Consider the following 20,452-nt stretch of genomic DNA (forward strand, 5'->3'; position numbering starts at 1 on the left):
AATTGGAGTATGTGTGTGCATGCAAAGGCAACTAACACTGAGCACATGTATTTTGGATGGGCATCATAGAGCACTGGAATATTGACCATGCCTTTGCTGAGATCAAATGTTTATTTCTTACAAGCATAGGAGACATCGAACCTGCCCTTGTGCTCTGCACTCCAAACCTACACACCGCTAAAGAAACATGGTCTGCTTTACGTTTGTTTCAAAAAAGAAATGACATCTACAAGTCACAATTTAATTGGAATACATCTTAGCTCTCACTAGATTTATCAAGACGTGATTCATAGCCATTTCAAACCTCTGCATGACAGGAGTATAGCAAGAGAACATGAAATATGATAAGATTGTTCTCTCTACATTCCTATATCACAGTCGTTCAATGGTTTAGAATGAAAAACAAAGTTGGTTTAGCGCCAGTGTTGTGAATTCAGCAGCTGATCTGGTACCTGGCCTAGCAGAGAATACAGTCAGGAGAGTCCATTCAACGACATAGGTGGGGAGTACAGGAGGCTGCTGAGGGGAGGACAGCTCATAATAATGGCTGGAATGAAATTAATGGAATGGTATGAACCACATGGAAAACACGTTTCATTTGTTCGATACCATTCCATTTATTCCGTTCCAGCCATGACTATGAGCCCGTCCTTCGCAATTAAGATGCCACCAGCCACCTGTGGTGGGGAGGGTATTCACATGTGTCTGGCACATGGAGGCTCAATACGCATGTATAATATGTAGGTAACGGATGTCTCTCTAAAGGCTGTGGACTTCCCCAGGGATCTCTCTCCTTTCATAATCAGAGGGTGTGACTTAAGTGAAAGAGGGGAAACCAAACTATCTTATTACCCTGAACAGAGCAACACTCCAGTTGTTGTAAGATACAGTGCATTCAGAAAGTTTTCAGAGCCCTTGACTTTTTCTACATTTTGTTACGTTAGTCTTATTTTAAAATAGATTCAATAGGTTTTTTCCCTCATCAATCTACACACAAGACAAAGCAGAAACAGGTTTTTGGAAAATTGTGCAAATTCTTTCCTTAATGCGTTTGAGCCAATCAGTTGTGACAAGGTAGGGGTGGTATACAGAAGATAGCCCTATTTGGTTAAACACCAAGTCCATATTATGACAAGAACAGCTCAAACAAGCAAAGAGAAACGACAGCAATACCTAAAGACATGAAGTTCAGTCAATGCGGAACATTTCAAGAACATTGAAAGTTTCTTTAAGTGCAGCCGCAAAAACCATCAAGCGCTATGATGAAACTGGCTCTCATGGGGACCGCCACAGGAAAGGAAGACCCAGAGTTACTTCTGCTGCAGAGGATAAGTTCATTAGAGTTACCAGCCTCAGAAATTGTAGCCCAAATAAATGCTTCACAGAGTTCAAGAAACAGACACATCTCAACATCAACTGTTCAGAGGAGACTGCATGAATCAGGTCTTCGTGGTCGAATTGCTGCAAAGAAACCACTACTAAAGGACACCAATAATAAGAAGAGGCTTGTTTGGGTCAAGAAACATGAGCAATAGACATTAGACTGGTGGAAATCTGCCCTTTAGTCTGATGCAAAGAAGGTGAATGGATTATCTCCGCATGTGTGGTTCCCACCGTGAAGCATGGAGGAGGAGGTGTTATGGTGTGTGTGTGCTCTGCTGGTGACACTGTCAGTGATTTATTTAGAATTCAAGGCACACTTAACCAGCATGGCTACCACAACATTCTGCAGCAATACGCCATACCATCTGGTTTGCGCTTAGTAGGACTATAATTTGTTTTTCAACAGGAAAATGACCCAACACACCTCCAGGCTGTGTAAGGGCTATTTGACCAAGGAGAGTGATGGAGTGCTGCATCAACATTCTGGCCTCAACAATCAACCGACCTCAACCAAATTGAGATGGTTTGGGATGAGTTGGACCACAGAGTGAAGGAAAAGCAGCCAACAAGTGCTCAGCATATGTGGGAACTTCTTCAAGAATGTTGGAATATCATTCCAGGTGAAGCTGGTTGAGAGAATGCCAAGAGTGTGCAAAGCTGTCATCAAGGCAAAGGGTGGCTACTTTGAAGAATCTAAAATATATTTTTGTTTGTTTAACACTTTTTTGGTTACTACATGATTCCATATGTGTTATTACATAGTTTTGATGTCTTCACTATTATTCTACAATGTAGAAAATAGTAAAAATAAATAAAAAGCCTTGAATGAGTAGGTGTGCCCAAACTGATATTCAGACCCTTTACTCAGTACTTTGTTGAAGAACCTTTGGCAGCGATTACAGCCTTGATTCTTCTTGGGTATGACACTACAAGCTGAAACGTAAAAAAATTGGGAAAAAGTCAAGGGGTCTTGAATACTTTCCAAATGCACTGCATCTCCTACAAATATTGAAAGTCATGGAATTTCCCATTTCTATCACACCATTATGACATTTCATGTTCTAGAAATGAGATGAGAAATTGATCCAGAACACCCAGGCTATTTACAAATGGATAAAATGCAACTATACACATGCAGTATTGAACCCTGAAGGAGAGTAAAATTCAGGTCGATTAATACATGTTATAGCTTTGTTTTTGAGCAAATGGTTAGTTTCCTGCTGCATAGATACTTTGAACCTAGGAGGCTCTTTAAATTGCTCTCAGATATGGTCTGCTTGCATTAACGTTGTATATGGACATGGACCTGGCAGCAAATGGGATCATATCTAACCCAAAAAGTTCAATGGGGAGGGTGGAAACTGGCATTGAGAAAAAATACATTTTAGAGGTACTAAAGGTTGTGGTTGGAAGATATAACGGTTAGATAAAGCACAGGTCTGAGTGCAATAGTCTGGGAAGAAATATTGGACACCTGTGGAATGTTGCTTAGGATCATGTTAAAACTACAAGCATACGACCCTACAGTATGCAGGTATTAATAAACTAAATAAAAAAACGACTCTAGAACAGCTGACCCCATTTAAAGCTTGGTGTTCATAACATCAGGAGGCGCTATCGTTGTGTAGATGTCAATGTTTAAGGGGTGGGCTTACTGTTAAAGCCAATGGAGTATATACAATGTCTTTCTCATGGGACGCATTCTCTAACGATTATGGTGGATGGCCAGGGTAGTTAAAAAAGGTGATATCTTATACAGTACCTTGTGTCCCCAACTGTGCATTTAATATGAGCAACGATGAAGAAAATGGCAAATGAAAAACATTGATGTTAGGCATCTCACAGTGCAGCCTACCCAACACTCAACTGTACAAATTCCCTGCTGATACTCATGTAGAACTGATTCAGTCCACGCAAGCTTTGGTTCCATCTGTGATGAAAAGGATGATGGCAATACACTATAGTGTTCTTGGTTGTTCATGTGTCTGGTGGTGCCATCAGTCTCACACCAAAAGCAGAGGAGGCATTGCACACAGCCAGCAATACAACACACGCTTTCCTCAGTGTACTGGCTCTTTCCATAGACAAGGTGGAATAAGCTGTGATAGATCTGGTGTTTTCCCCTTGTATTGAACCCCCCCCCTGAAAGTTGTGTGAGCTCTCCAGACTCCAGAACACAGAACAGACGTGTAAAGTTTGAGGTGTGTTCCTTATATGGGGCACAAGATGAAGCATAAATACAGGGAGGACAACAAAATCATAAAACAGGCCATTTCTTGTCTTTCAAGTGCCTGTAACAGGTAAGACAGATGCCAGGAAGGTTACTGTGGAAAGTAGCTGTATTCATGTTTTATTCAGTGGTAGACTAGAGCAGAAATGGCCTTCCAGTAGTCAGAATGGGAGTGAGAGAGCTATATATGTGACAAGATTGCGAGCTAGTGGGACATAATATAACAGGACTGCATGGGCTGGGAAGAGTGAAGCCAACTAGACAGACAGGCTAATCAGCAGAGGCACCGGCGGCCGCTCTTGGTGACCTCTTCTGAGGAGTGCACCACGTTGGGCACCAAGCCACTCTTCACCCCCTCCCAACCCTCCTGGATGTTGATGTCACCGCTCTTCACGAGCTCGAAGATGTCCCGCGTTAGCTCAGTGAAGGCCTTTTCCACGTTGATGGCGTCGCGAGCCGATGTCTCCACGTAGCGCATGCCATAGGTACCTGCCAGCTTCTCAGCCTCCTGCTGGCTCACCTGCCTCTGGGGCTCCAGGTCGCACTTGTGGCCCACCAACAGAAAGACAATGCTGTGAGGCTGGACGTGACTCCGGGCCTCCTCCAGCCACTCATGCACATTCTGGAAGGAGCGACGGTTGGTGATGTCGAACAGCAGCAGCCCCCCAACAGAGTTACGGTAATAAGCCCTGGTAATAGACCTAGAGAGGGTGAGAGGATAAGCAAAGAAGAGGGACAGCATTTAGATAAATGGTAAATACACTGAAAAAAATATAACATGTTGTCATGACGTGGCCCTTTCTGTATATAGATCATGGCTTCTCACTCTCTCCTACTGTTCTGTTATCTCAGGTCGTAAATTCCTGGCGGAGACTGTCTCGGAGACAAATGGTTAAACTGAGACTGTGACATGGAGAACAGTGGAGGTCAGTGCTGTTTAAACAGAGGATGTGACATGGAGAACAGAGGAGGTCAGTGCTGTTTAAACAGAGGAGGTGACATGGAGAACAGTGGAGGTCAGTGCTGTTTAAACAGAGGATGTGACATGGAGAACAGAGGAGGTCAGTGCTGTTTAAACAGAGGAGGTGACATGGAGAACAGTGGAGGTCAGTGCTGTTTAAACAGAGGATGTGACATGGAGAACAGTGGAGGTCAGTGCTGTTTAAACAGAGGATGTGACATGGAGAACAGTGGAGGTCAGTGCTGTTTAAACAGAGGATGTGACATGGAGAACAGAGGAGGTCAGTGATGTTTAAACAGAGGATGTGACATGGAGAACAGAGGAGGTCAGTGCTGTTTAAACAGAGGATGTGACATGGAGAACAGAGGAGGTCAGTGCTGTTTAAACAGAGGATGTGACATGGAGAACAGAGGAGGTCAGTGATGTTTAAACAGAGGATGTGACATGGAGAACAGTGGAGGTCAGTGCTGTTTAAACAGAGGATGTGACATGGAGAACAGTGGAGGTCAGTGCTGTTTAAACAGAGGATGTGACATGGAGAACAGAGGAGGTCAGTGATGTTTAAACAGAGGATGTGACATGGAGAACAGAGGAGGTCAGTGATGTTTAAACAGAGGATGTGACATGGAGAACAGAGGAGGTCAGTGATGTTTAAACAGAGGATGTGACATGGAGAACAGAGGAGGTCAGTGATGTTTAAACAGAGGATGTGACATGGAGAACAGAGGAGGTCAGTGCTGTTTAAACAGAGGATGTGACATGGAGAACAGTGGAGGTCAGTGCTGTTTAAACAGAAGATGTGACATGGAGAACAGAGGAGGTCAGTGCTGTTTAAACAGAGGAGGTGACATGGAGAACAGTGGAGGTCAGTGCTGTTTAAACAGAGGATGTGACATGGAGAACAGAGGAGGTCAGTGCTGTTTAAACAGAGGATGTGACATGGAGAACAGAGGAGGTCAGTGCTGTTTAAACAGAGGATGTGACATGGAGAACAGAGGAGGTCAGTGCTGTTTAAACAGAGGAGGTGACATGGAGAACAGTGGAGGTCAGTGCTGTTTAAACAGAGGATGTGACATGGAGAACAGAGGAGGTCAGTGCTGTTTAAACAGAGGATGTGACATGGAGAACAGAGGAGGTCAGTGCTGTTTAAACGGAGGAGGTGACATGAGAACAGTGGAGGTCAGTGCTGTTTAAACAGAGGATGTGACATGGAGAACAGAGGAGGTCAGTGCTGTTTAAACAGAGGATGTGACATGGAGAACAGTGGAGGTCAGTGCTGTTTAAACAGAGGATGTGACATGGAGAACAGAGGAGGTCAGTGCTGTTTAAACAGAGGATGTGACATGGAGAACAGAGGAGGTCAGTGCTGTTTAAACAGAGGATGTGACATGGAGAACAGTGGAGGTCAGTGATGTTTAAACAGAGGATGTGACATGGAGAACAGTGGAGGTCAGTGCTGTTTAAACAGAGGATGTGACATGGAGAACAGTGTAGGTCAGTGCTGTTTAAACAGAGGATGTGACATGGAGAACAGAGGAGGTCAGTGATGTTTAAACAGAGGATGTGACATGGAGAACAGTGAAGGTCAGTGCTGTTTAAACAGAGGATGTGACATGGAGAACAGTGGAGGTCAGTGCTGTTTAAACAGAGGATGTGACATGGAGAACAGTGGAGGTCAGTGCTGTTTAAACAGAGGATGTGACATGGAGAACAGAGGAGGTCAGTGATGTTTAAACAGAGGATGTGACATGGAGAACAGAGGAGGTCAGTGATGTTTAAACAGAGGATGTGACATGGAGAACAGAGGAGGTCAGTGCTGTTTAAACAGAGGATGTGACATGGAGAACAGAGGTCAGTGATGTTTAAACAGAGGGTGTGACATGGAGAACAGAGGAGGTCAGTGCTGTTTAAACAGAGGATGTGACATGGAGAACAGTGGAGGTCAGTGCTGTTTAAACAGAGGATGTGACATGGAGAACAGAGGAGGTCAGTGCTGTTTAAACAGAGGATGTGACATGGAGAACAGAGGAGGTCAGTGCTGTTTAAACAGAGGATGTGACATGGAGAACAGAGGAGGTCAGTGCTGTTTAAACAGAGGATGTGACATGGAGAACAGTGGAGGTCAGTGCTGTTTATACAGAGGATGTGACATGGAGAACAGAGGAGGTCAGTGCTGTTTAAACAGAGGAGGTGACATGGAGAACAGTGGAGGTCAGTGCTGTTTAAACAGAGGATGTGACATGGAGAACAGAGGAGGTCAGTGCTGTTTAAACAGAGGATGTGACATGGAGAACAGTGGAGGTCAGTGCTGTTTAAACAGAGGATGTGACATGGAGAACAGTGTAGGTCAGTGCTGTTTAAACAGAGGATGTGACATGGAGAACAGAGGAGGTCAGTGATGTTTAAACAGAGGATGTGACATGGAGAACAGTGGAGGTCAGTGATGTTTAAACAGAGGATGTGACATGGAGAACAGTGGAGGTCAGTGCTGTTTAAACAGAGGATGTGACATGGAGAACAGTGGAGGTCAGTGCTGTTTAAACAGAGGATGTGACATGGAGAACAGAGGAGGTCAGTGATGTTTAAACAGAGGATGTGACATGGAGAACAGAGGAGGTCAGTGATGTTTAAACAGAGGATGTGACATGGAGAACAGAGGAGGTCAGTGCTGTTTAAACAGAGGATGTGACATGGAGAACAGAGGTCAGTGATGTTTAAACAGAGGGTGTGACATGGAGAACAGAGGAGGTCAGTGCTGTTTAAACAGAGGATGTGACATGGAGAACAGAGGAGGTCAGTGCTGTTTAAACAGAGGATGTGACATGGAGAACAGTGGAGGTCAGTGCTGTTTAAACAGAGGATGTGACATGGAGAACAGAGGAGGTCAGTGCTGTTTAAACAGAGGAGGTGACATGGAGAACAGTGGAGGTCAGTGCTGTTTAAACAGAGGATGTGACATGGAGAACAGAGGAGGTCAGTGCTGTTTAAACAGAGGATGTGACATGGAGAACAGAGGAGGTCAGTGCTGTTTAAACAGAGGATGTGACATGGAGAACAGAGGAGGTCAGTGCTGTTTAAACAGAGGAGGTGACATGGAGAACAGTGGAGGTCAGTGCTGTTTAAACAGAGGATGTGACATGGAGAACAGAGGAGGTCAGTGCTGTTTAAACAGAGGATGTGACATGGAGAACAGAGGAGGTCAGTGCTGTTTAAACAGAGGAGGTGACATGAGAACAGTGGAGGTCAGTGCTGTTTAAACAGAGGATGTGACATGGAGAACAGAGGAGGTCAGTGCTGTTTAAACAGAGGATGTGACATGGAGAACAGTGGAGGTCAGTGCTGTTTATACAGAGGATGTGACATGGAGAACAGTGGAGGTCAGTGCTGTTTAAACAGAGGATGTGACATGGAGAACAGAGGAGGTCAGTGTTGTTTAAACAGAGGATGTGACATGGAGAACAGTGGAGGTCAGTGTTGTTTAAACAGAGGATGTGACATGGAGAACAGTGGAGGTCAGTGCTGTTTAAACAGAGGATGTGACATGGAGAACAGAGGAGGTCAGTGATGTTTAAACAGAGGATGTGACATGGAGAACAGTGGAGGTCAGTGCTGTTTAAACAGAGGATGTGACATGGAGAACAGTGGAGGTCAGTGCTATTATTATTATTTTTTTTAAAGAATTTATGAGCATGGCCTTATTTCTATTACAGCATATTGGATGACTCTCATTCATATTCCATTCACCCAATCAATATAACAGCGATAGGTTTTGGCTACTACATGATACTCAAATTTTCCCTGTTCCCATCATGAGGTTCCTACAACCTAGCGAGTTAATGAAAGTTTACAATGTATGTGCACACAGGTTGAGAGACAAATTTGAGGTGAGTGACATTCATACCACCTTGCACACTCTTGCCTGCATATAGCTGATATAGGGTGTAATCATTAGTCCAACAGTTGCAAATTAGAGTTTCTATCGGACAAATTCAGGTATGTTTATCCCCGTTTTCTTCCGTTTGCTTCTGTTTAACAAACGTTTTAACAGAATCTTCAGTATGAATACACCCCTGATCACACGTAAACAGAGTTCACTCATATCAGCCACGTTGTCGCTTGTGGACTTCAATGCACAACAAATCAGCTGTATGTGACCAGGTGAAAAACACTTTCCAAGACAAACCTCTATAAACAGCCTTCATCGTTGTCACCATATTAGCTAAAGTAACGTCCTAGTCAGCATAGCTAATTTAACTAATGCGTTAGTAAACCGATACAATCATGCAGTAACGTTAGTGTACAGTCAGTTAGCAGTTACAAGGCGGGCCCCGGTGGCAATAAATTAGTAATACCAAAAGCTTACTTTGACTTGGAATAGTTTCCGCGTGGTGTTGGAAAGTCATAGCCAGCTAGCTAACATAGCATCCCTCTGTTTGAGCAGAGTGATTCAGTAGGCTAAACTAGTTAGCTGCATTACTAGCTAAGTAAGTGAAACAGATGGGTTCCGGGAAGGTGAGAGCGGTGGTGGATTGGCCCCAACCTACATCCAGAGTACAGTTGCAGCGTTTCCTGGGATTCACCAACTTTTATCGCCGCTTTATCCTGGGCTACAGCACCCTGACTTCCCCCCTCACCTCTCCCAAGGTTTCGTTCACTTGGTCTCCAGCTGCTGACCTGGCATTCCGGGATCTCAAACACCACTTCACCACAGCTTCCATCTTGGTTCATCCTGACCCGTCCCGCCAGTTCGTGGTGGAGGCCGATGTTTTGGATGTCGGAGTGGGGGCGGTCCTGTCCCAGGGGTCTGCCCTGGACCTCAGGTTACATCCCTGCGCCTTATTCTCTGACCGCCTCAACGGCATGGCGAGGAACTATGATGTGGGGAATCGTGAGCTTCTCGCGGTGAAGATGGCGTTGGAACATCCATTCATTGTGTGGACCGACCACAAGAACCTGGAATATCTCCACACCGACAAGCGCCTCAATTCCAGGCAGGTTAGGTGGGACCTACTGTTCACCCGGTTCAACTTCTCCCTCTCCTACCGGCTGCGCTGTCACGCCGCTATAGCCCCACGACTACTACCCCGGAACCTGAGAGCGTCCTTCCCACCTCGTGCCTGGCGACGGCGCTCAGCTGGGGAATAGAGAAGCATGTTCGTGAGGCGCAGCGTTCCCAGCCGAACCCTAGGGGGGGGGGGGGGTCCAGATAACCGGATGTTTGTTCCTGACGCGATGCTTGCCTGTCACCCGGGCTCCTGTCAGACCCTGGCTTTTGTGAGACAACGCGTTACAAGTTAGGTGGCGTTACAAGTGTTCCTGACGTCTCGCATTCTTCGCCGCTTGCACGGTCTGTGCACAGAACAAGACTCCTCGGCAAGCTCCGGCTGGTCTCCTCCAAACTCTGCCTGTCCCTCACCGTCCCTGGTCTCACATCTCCCTGGACTTTATCACGGGTCTCCCCCCATCTGATGGCAACACCGCCATCCTGACCATTGTGGATCGGTTTTCCAAAGCCTCCCACTTCATTCCTCTCCCCAAGCTACCCTCTACCAAAGAGATGGCAAAGCTCATGGTGCAGCATGTCTTCCGGATCCATGGACTGCCAGTTGACATGGTCTCCGAACGGGGTCCTCAGTTCTCATCCTGGTTCTGGAAGGCGTTCTGCACCCTCATTGGGTCATCGGCCAGCCTGTCCTCCGGGTTCCACTCCCAGTCCAACGGCCAGTCGGAGTGAGCCAACCAAGATCTTGAGACTACTCTGCGCTGCCTGGTTTCCGCCAACCCCACCACCTGGTGCCAGCAGCTTGTGTGGGTCGAATACACCTGCAACACCCTTCCCTGCTCTGCCACGGGCCTATCACCTTTTGAATGTTCTCTGGGGTATCAGCCCCCGCTCTTCCTTGAGCAGGAAGAAGAGGTAAGCATACCTTCGGCCAAGATGTTTGTCCGCTGCTGTCGTCGTACCTGGAGGAGAGCCTGGTCGGTCCTTCCTCAAGACCACCTCCAGGTATTGACCACAAGCGGATCACCACTGGACCCCCGCTCCACGGTATCATCTCGTGCAGAAGGTATGGCTGTCCACCCAGGATCTGCCCCTCCGGGTGGAATCCCACAAACTCTCCCCCCGATTTATCGGCCCTTTTCCCATCGCCAAGGTTATTAGCCCCTCTGCTGTTTGTCTTCTGTTGCCCCGTACCATCCATATACATCCCCCCTTTCATGTGTCCAGAGTTAAACCCATGTCTCACAGCCCCTTGTCTCCTGTTTCCTGCCCTTCTGTATCTTGCCCCACCTCACTGGATTATTGACCACTGCCTGCCCTGACCCTGAGACTCCCTGCCCTTCTGGACCCTTTGCACCCTCTCTGGATAATTAACCCCTGCCTGCCTTTGAACTGTCATTTGCCTGGCCCTGTATTAGAAATAAACGTTGGTTCCTTCGACACTGTCTGCATCTGGGTTATACCTGAAACATGATAGAAACTGAAAGTGAAAAAAATGACTCTCACTATTTCTCTCTTGCTTTTTAATTTTGTAAGAACTTAATTTGTTAAACTGTTCAACTATTGTCTTTCCCTCTCTTTGAGTCGAGTACTCACCACATGTTATACATGGCAGTGCTAGCTAGCTGTAGCTTATGCTTTCAGTACTAAATTCATTATTTGATCCTTTGAATGGGTGGGCAACCTGTCAGTTCATGCTGCAAGAGCTTTGATAGGCTGGAGGACGTCCTCCAGAAGTTGTCATAATTACTGTGTAAGTCTATGGAAGGGGGTGAGAACCATGACCCTCCTTGGTTTTGTATTGAAGTCAATGTACCCAGAGGAGGACGGAAGCTAGCTGTCTTCCAGCTACACCATGGTGCTACCCTACAGAGTGCTGTTGAGGCTACTGTGACCTTCTTTGGAAAATAGTGTGATGAGACAAATTATAGATAAAATTATATATTGTTATACACTACCGGTCAAAGTTTTTTAACACCTACTCATTCAAGGGTTTTTCTTTATTTTTACTATTTTCTACATTGTAGAATTATCAGGAATCAAGGTAAGACCCAGATGCAGACTGTCAAAGTAACACTATTTATTGTAGCAACAGGGGCAGGCAAAAACAGGTCAAGGCAGGCAGGGGTCGGAAATCCTGGACGGGACGGCAGGACGGCAGGCGGACTCAGGGTCAGGCAGGGTTCAGTAATTCAGAGGTGGAACAAAGGTACAGGACGGCAGACAGGCTCAGGCAGAGAGGTCAGGCGGGCGGGTACAGGGTCAGGACAGGCAAATGTCAAAACCGGGAGGACTAGCAAAGAGAGGCTGGGAAACGATAGGAGCTGACAGGAAAAACGCTGGTAAGCTTGAACGAACAAGATGAACTGACAACAGCAGAGAACACAGGTATAAATACACAGGGGATAATTGGGAAGATGGGCGACACATGGAGGGTGGAGACAAGCACAAGGACAGGTGAAACAGATCATGGCGTGACAAGAATAATCTTGAAGACATCAAAACTATGAAATAACACATATGGAATCATGTAGTAACCAAAAAAGTGTTAAACAAATCAAAATATATTTTATATTTGAGATTCTTCAAATAGCCACCCTTTGCCTTGACAGCTTTGCACACTCTTGGCATTCGCTCAACCAGCTTCATGAGGTAGTCACTTGGAATGCATTTCAATTAACAGTTGTGCCTTCTTAAAAGTTAATTGGTGCAATTTCTTTCATCCTTAATGTGTTTGAGCCAATCAGTTGTGCTGTGACAAGGTGGGTGGGGGTATATAGAAGATAGCCATATTTGGTAAAAGTCCATATTATGACAAGAACAGCTCAAATAAGCAAAGAGAAACAACAGTCCATCATTACTTTAAGACATGAAGGTCAGTCAATGTGGAATATTTCAAGAACTTTGAACATTTCTTCAAGTGCACCCGCAAAAACCATCAAGCGCTATGATGAAACTGGCTCTCATGAAGGACCACCACAGGAATGGAAGACCCAGAGTTACCTCTGCTGCAGAGGATAAGTTCATTAGAGTTACCAGCCTCAGAAATTGCAGCCCAAATAAATGCTTCACAGAGTTCAAGTAACAGACACATCTCAACGTCAATTGTTCAGAGGAGACTCTGTGAATCAAGCCTTCATGGTCAAATTGCTGCAAAGAAACCACTACTAAAGGACACGTGTGTGTGTGTGCTTTGCTGGTGACACTGTCTGTGATTTATTTAGAATTTAAGGCACATTTAACCAGAATGGCTATCACAGCATTCTGCAGCGATGCGCCATCCCATCTGGTTTTGGGCTTAGTAGGACTGTCATTTGTTTTTCAACAGGACAATGACCCAACACACCTCTAGGCTGTTTAAGGGCTATTTAACCAAGAAGAAGAGTGATGGAGTGCGGCATCAGATGACCTGGCCTCCACAATCCCCCGACTTCAACCAAATTGAGATGGTTTGGAAGGAGTCGGACCGCAGAGTGAAGGAAAAGCAGCCAACAAGTGCTCAGCATATGTGGGAACTCCTTCAAGATTGTTGGAAAAGCGTTACAATTTAGAAAATAGTAAAAATAAAGAAAAACCATTGAATGAGTAGATGTTCAAAAACTTTTGACTGGCAGTGTAATAATAATTACAGATGACTATAAAAAAAATAATTGTGATTTATTTCACAAAATGTGTGGTCTTTACAATGGAAGATAAAAAAAAAATCTAAAAAGTGTCACCTGAATCGCTCTTGTCCGGCTGTGTCCCAGATTTGAAGTTTAATGCGTTTGCCTGGTTCTATCTCCACTAGGCGTGAGAAGAAGTCTACACCTACTGTGGGGTCGGACACATGCGCAAAGCGTCCCTCTGTGAATCGCCGGATCAGGCACGACTTTCCTACTGTCGAGTCCCCAATGACGATGAGTCGAAACTGGTACAGCCATATCGCTTCCATCTCTCATAGAATCTATGGGGAAAAAATGATACATTTGACGATTAGTAAATCATGGGCATGACCCGTCTACATCTAATCAAATAACTTAACACTTGTTTTGGCCCTAAGGGTAGGCTATCCAATCCACTATCAGTGATATCTTTATCGGGCTATTTTTTACAAATGTAGTTCTGTGTGGTAGGCCTGCCTATATTTTTAAAACCTATTAGTGAGGATGTGTCCGCAGAACCGCGCACAACATCGAAAGCCGGCTTGATTGTTTGCCCTACTTTAAAAGCTCAATAGCCCACAGCGCACGGTTTATTTGCTTTTTCTTGAAAAACGTATCTGCCTGCCCTACATTACGAGGGAAAGGCCTCTCCTCTTTCCTGGTAAATGCACAGACAGCTCTTAAAAAACAACACTCGCATATTCAGCTCACATGTGGATACACAGTTGTTGCATAGCAAAGCCGATCAAGTGCAATAATATGTGTTGACATAAAAACCGTTTTTCTTAAAAACACAATTAAAAGGGCAGTTATGCACATTTTTATGGACAAACAATAGGCTACGTATTGAATACTAATTTCACCATTGCAAAAAAAAAAAACGTATTAGTTATGGGCTACATAAATCTGAACGAGTCCTAACATTTAAAACACATTTAACTTATCTTCTTTCTGCTCTTCGTAGACAATAGTCTTAATCTAAAATCGATTTACAACGGTATTATCTGTGGCAATGGCATATTAATCCATAATACATTTTAGAACATGGTCGTGTACTAATTTATGTGCTATTAATTACCTTGTTAGATGAGCGATCAACGGCTGGAAATAGCAAACCCCATGATCTTGAGAAATCGCGTATATCGAAGATGCTCTCTGAAACAGTGATCTCAGGAGGCCTAGTCAAACACTGATTTACCCCAAGCAGTGATACGCAAATAAGACTTGTCCTAGTATCCTTTTGTATTATTTTATTCTACACAGGGAACTGTTACTGTGATGGCGAGTTTGATGTAAAATTGGCTAATGGCCGTCCTTACAACTTGTCGATGGTTTAATTTCATAGCAATTTCATGTTTAAAGATGGAGATGTTTGTGAAAATCCGCTGATGAAATGGCAGTAACAACAGCATCACATAGCATTACTCATTCCTCATCAGCACCATTACCGTAAGAACTCACACATCAACGCAGTAAACATCTCTATGCCTCAGAGGGCACTACATTGGGTGCTACAAATGGGCATTTAAATTGAGTCCCATGAAGATCAGATTCGGGTTATCATACCTGACATAAACGGAATGTCTTTGTGGGAGAAAAAAAAGGATGACAACTGTGTGTCATGAACACCAGGGGAGACATAGAGCTGGTTCCAAGTGCAGGGCGCAGCAGGTGTTTATTGATAAAGGACCACAGGAGGAGGCAGGTAGCTGGGCCCAGCAGCAGGCAGAAGGTCATACACAGGGGGTCCAAAAAGGCAACAGTACAAGCAAGGAAAAGGCTAGTAACGTCATCCGGGAGATCAGGCAATAGGTTTATAACAGGAAATCCAATAAGCTAAAGTACAGGCAGGGAATAGGCAAAAGGCATTGTTAGTGAGGCAGGCCAAAACTATCATACACTGAAGGATTACATTACAGGGGAAAACCAGCACTCCGAATAGAAGTGTGTCACAAACAATACGTCCAGGGAACTGAACTAAATAGTGTGTGATAATGACATACAGGTGTGTGAACAGGTGATTAGCATTTAGGTGATTGGGATCTGGAGAGTGAGCTGCGTTCAGGGGATCTACGTGTTTGAGAGTGTGAGTTTGAAGCAGATGTTAGACTGTGTAACCACCTGAACGATCAAAATAGCTAGGGTGTGAATCATGCTCTGAGTTAGGTCTACAGTAGGCTGCAGGATACAAGAGAATGAGTGTGGCTTGGCAGTAAAAAACAACAACTATGTTTATTATGACATCCGACATCGGGTAGAAAGCACACTGGTCTCGAGGTGACTGGAGGGCCAGAAACTCATTGCGGACGTGTTGCAGAGCTACCGAGTAGACCTATAACATATATCCATATAACATATATCTATATCCAGTACCAGTCAAAAGTTTGGACACACCTACTCATTCAAAGACACACCTATTCATTCTTGATTTGTACTATTTTCTACATTGTAGAATAATAGTGAAGACATCAAAACTATTAAATAACACATTTGGAATAATGTAGTAACCAAAAAAGTGCTGAACAAACCCTTTGCCTTGATGGCAGCTTTGACCACTCTTGGCATTTTCTCAACCAGCTTCATGAGGAATGCTTTTCCAACAGTCTTGAAGGAGTTCACACATATGCTGAGCACTTGTTGGCTGCTTTTCCTTCACTCTGCGGTTCAACTCATCTCAAACCATCTCAATTGGGTTGAGGTCGGGTGATTGTGGAGGCCAGGTCATCCGATGCAGCACTCTCCTTGGTCAAATAGCCCTTACACAGCCTGGAGGTGTGTTTTGGGTAATTGTCCTGTTGAAAAAGAGCAAACCAGATGGGATGGCGTATCAGTACAGAATGCTGTGGTAGCCATGCTGGTTAAGTGTGCCTTGAATTCTAAATAAATCACTGACAGTGTCACCAGCGAAGCATCCCCATACATCACACCTCCTCCATGCTTCACAGTGGGAACCACACATGCGGAGGATCATCCGTTTAACCTACTCTGCGTCTCACAAAGACACAGCGGATGGAACCAAAAATCTCCAATTTGGACTCATCAGACCAAAGGGCAGATTTCCACCGGTCTAATGTTCATTGCTCGTGTTTCTTGGCCCAAGCAAGTCTCTTCTTCTTATTGGTGTCCTTAAGTAGTGGTTTCTTTGAAGGAATTCGAGCATGACGGCCTGATTCACGCAGTCTCCTCTGAACAGTTGATGTTGAGATGTGTCTGTTTCTTGAACTCTGTGAAGCATTTATTTGGGCTACAATTTCTGAGGCTGGTAACTCTAATGAACTTATCCTCTGCAGCAGAGGTAACTCGGGGTCTTCCATTCCTGTGGTGGTCCTTCATGAGAGCCAGTTTCATCATAGTGCTTGATGGTTTTTGCAGATGCACTTGAAGAAATGTTCAAAGTTCTTGAAATATTCCACATTGACTGACCTTCATGTCTTAAGGTAATGATGGACTGTTGTTTCTCTTTGCTTATTTGAGCTGTTCTTGCCATAATATGGATTTTTACCAAATAGGGCTATCTTCTGTATACCACCCATACCTTGTCACAGCACGACTGATTTGCTCAAATGCGTTAAGAAGGAAAGGAATTCCACAAATTAGCTTTTAACAAGGTACACCTGTTAATTGAAATGCCTTCCAGGTGACTACCTCATGAAGCTGGTTGAGATAAACTGTCATCAAGGCAAAGGGTTTAACACTTTTTTGGTTACTACATGATTCCATATGTGTTATTTCATAGTTTTGATGTCTTCACTATTATTCTAATCACATCAAATCAAATGTTATTGCTCACATACACATGGTTAGTAGATGTTATTGCTCACATACACATGGTTAGCAGATGTTATTGGTCACATACACATGGTTAGCAGATGTTAATGGTCACATACACATGGTTAGTAGATGTTATTGCTCACATACACATGGTTAGTAGATGTTATTGCTCACATACACATGGTTAGCAGATGTTAATGCGAGTGTAGCAAAATGCTTGTGCTTCTAGTTCCGACCGTGCAGTAATATCTAACAAGTCATCTAACAATATCACAAGATCTACCTTATACACACAAGTGTAAAGGATTGATTAAGAATATGTATATATAAATATATGGATGAGCGATGGCCAACCGGCAATGGCAAGATGCAGTAGATGGTATAAAGTACAGTATATACATATGAGATGAGTAATGTAGGGTATGTAAACATTATATAAAGTTTCATTGTTTAAGTGACTAGTGATGCATTTATTACATCCAATTATTAATTATTAACGTGGCTAGAGATTGAGTCTGTATGTTGGCAGCAGCCACTCAATGTTAGTGATGGCTGTTTAACAGTCTGATGGCCTTGAGATAGAAGCTGTTTTTCAGTCTCTCGGTCCCTGCTTTGATGCACCTGTACTGAACTCGCCTTCAGGATGATAGCGGGGTGAACAGGCAGTGGCTTGGGTCGTTGTTGTCCTTGATGATCTCTGTGGCCTTCCTGTGACATCAGGTGGTAGGTGTAGATGTCCTGGAGGGCAGGTAGTTTGCCCCCGGTGATGCGTTGTACAGACCTCACTACCCTCTGGAGAGCCTTCCGGTTGTGGGCGGAGAAGTTGCCGTACCAGGCGATGATACAGCCCGACAGGATGCCCTCGATTGTGCATCTGTAAAAGTTTGTGAGTGTTTTTGGTGACAAGCCAAATTTCTTCAGCCTCCTGAGGTTGAAGAGGCGCTGCTGCGCCTTCTTCACCACGCTGTCTGTGTGGGTGGACCAATTCAGTTTGTTCGTGATGTGTATGCCGAGGAACTTAAAATGTTCCACCTTCTCCACTACTGTCCCGTCGATATGGAATGGAGGGGTGCTCCCTCTGCTGTTTCCCGAAGTCCACGATCATCTCCTTTGTTTTGTTGACGTTGAGTGTGCGGTTATTTTCCTGACACCACACTCCGAGGGCCCTCACCTCCTCCCTGTAGGCCGTCTCGTCGTTGTTGGTAATCAAGCCTACCACTGTAGTGTCGTCTGCAAACTTGATGATTGAGTTGTAGGCGTGCATGGCCACGCAGTCATGGGTGAACAGGGAGTACAGGAGAGGGCTGAGAACGGGGTGGAGATGTTGTTTCCTACCCTCACCACCTGGGGGCGGCCCGTCAGAAAGTCCAAGACCCAGTTGCACAGGGCGGGGTTGGGACCCAGGGTCTCGAGCTTAATGACGAGTTTGGAGGGTACAATGGTGTTAAATGCTGTGCTGTAAACGATGAACAGCATTCTTACATAGGTATTTCTGTTGTCCAGATGGGTTAGGGCAGTGTGCAGTGTGCAGTGTGATTGCGATTGCGTCGTCTGTGGACCTATTGGAGCGGTAAGCAAATTGGAGTGGGTCTAGGGTGTCAGGTAGGGTGGAGGTGATATGATCCTTGACTAGTCTCTCAAAGCACTTCATGATGACGGAAGTGAGTGCTACAGGGCGATAGTCGTTTAGCTCAGTTACCTTAGCTTTCTTGGGAATAGGAACAATGGTGGCCCTCTTGAAACATGTGGGAACAGCAGACCGGGATAGGGATTGATTGAATATGTCCATAAACACCCCAGCCAGCTGGTCTGCACATGCTCTGAGGACGTGGCTAGGGATGCCGTCTGGGCCGGCAGCCTTGCGAGGGTTAACACGTTTAAATGTTTTGCTCACGTTGGCAGCGGTGAAGGAGAGCCCGCAGGTTTTGGTAGCAGGCCGTGTCAATGGCACTGTATTTTCCTCAAAGCAAGCAAAGAAGTTGTTTAGTTTGTCTGGGAGCAAGACATTGGTGTCCGCGACGGGGCTGTTTTTCTTTTTGTAGTCCGTGATTGACTGTAGACCTTGCCACATACGTCTCGGGTCTGAGCCGTTGAATTGCTACTCTACTTTGTCTCTATACTGACGCTTAGCTTGTTTGATTGCCTTGTATTCGGTCATGTTCCCAGTCGCCTTGCCATGATTAAAAGCAGTGGTTCGCGCTTTCAGTTTTGCGCGAATGCTGCCATCAATCCACGGTTTCTGGTTGGGGAAGGATTAAATAGTCATCGTGGGTACCACATCACCGATGCACTTGCTAATAAACTCACTCACCGAAACAGTGTATACATCAATGTTATTTTCCCGATGCTATCCAGAACATATCCCAGTCCACGTGATCGAAGCAATCTTGAAGCGTGGAATCAGATCGGTCAGACAAGCATTGAACAGACCTGAGCACGACGTTTCCTGTTTTAGTTTCTGTCTATCGGCTGGGAGCAACAAAATGGAGTCGTGGTCAGATTTGCCGAAAGAAGGGCGAGGGGGGGCTTTTGTATGCGTCACGGAAATTAGAGTAGCAATGATCCAGAGTTTTGCCAGCCCCGGGTCGCGCATTCGATATACTGATAAAATTTAGGGAGCCTTGTTTTCAGATTAGCCTTGTTAAAATCCCCAGCTACAATAAATGCAGCCTCAGGATATGTGGTTTCCAGTTTACATAGAGTCCAATGAAGTTCATTCAGGGCCGTCGAGGTGTCTGCTTGGGGGGGATATAGACGGCTGTGATTATAATCTAAGAGAATTCTCTTGGTAGATAATGCAGTCGGCATTTGATCGTAAGGAATTCTAGGTCAGGTGAACAAAAGGACTTGAGTTCCTGTATATTGTTATGATCACACCACGACTCGTTAATCATAAGGCATACACCCCCGCCCTTCTTCTTACCAGAGAGATGTTTGTTTCTGTCGGCGCAATGCGTGAAGAAATCGGGTGGCTGTACCGACTCTGATAAGGTATCCCGAGTAGAAATAATGAAAATATCTGGAATGAGTAGGTGTGTCCAAACTTTTGACTGGTACTGTATATATTTTGACGAGAACATATAATGACAAGTTTATAAAATTAAAATTTGACCTTTCATGTACGGACTATGGAATCAAGTTGGATTATTGCCAGTATGTCAAACCACTTCATTTTATTGCCAGTATGTCAAACCACTTCATTTTACTTTGATATTACTTGATATATTATCAATTCATTGTAACACCAGTGGTTTGGACAAAACTGCAGACAATCAGTCTACATCAGACTTTATTCAAGTTTATGTTTTTAACAACTCAATATCAATGAATTAGCACACTTTTGATAATTATATTTTGTCTTATCCATACATGTATCATCATAATCACCAGTGTACAGTTTTTCTCCCTACAGAATTTCATGTGTGCTGTGGAGCAACATGTGTCTTGTCTATTTGTTTATT

The 20,452-nt window shown here is 44.7% G+C and overlaps 1 protein-coding gene across 1 annotated transcript; it reads right to left on the minus strand.

The window, feature by feature from the left end:
* Positions 1 to 227: 227 nt before the first annotated feature.
* Positions 228 to 14,648, minus strand: LOC129863467 (ras-related protein Rab-39B-like). Its single transcript, XM_055935490.1, has 3 exons — positions 14,299 to 14,648; positions 13,296 to 13,522; positions 228 to 4,314 (listed from the first exon to the last, which is right to left on the minus strand). Exons 2-3 carry the CDS (start codon positions 13,508 to 13,510, stop codon positions 3,888 to 3,890), a joined length of 642 nt encoding a protein of 213 aa, XP_055791465.1. The 5' UTR covers positions 13,511 to 13,522; positions 14,299 to 14,648; the 3' UTR covers positions 228 to 3,887.
* Between the last annotated feature and the right edge of the window lie 5,804 nt (positions 14,649 to 20,452).

Source organism: Salvelinus fontinalis, chromosome 10 (genome assembly GCF_029448725.1).
Source record: "Salvelinus fontinalis isolate EN_2023a chromosome 10, ASM2944872v1, whole genome shotgun sequence".
NCBI lineage: Eukaryota > Metazoa > Chordata > Actinopteri > Salmoniformes > Salmonidae > Salvelinus > Salvelinus fontinalis.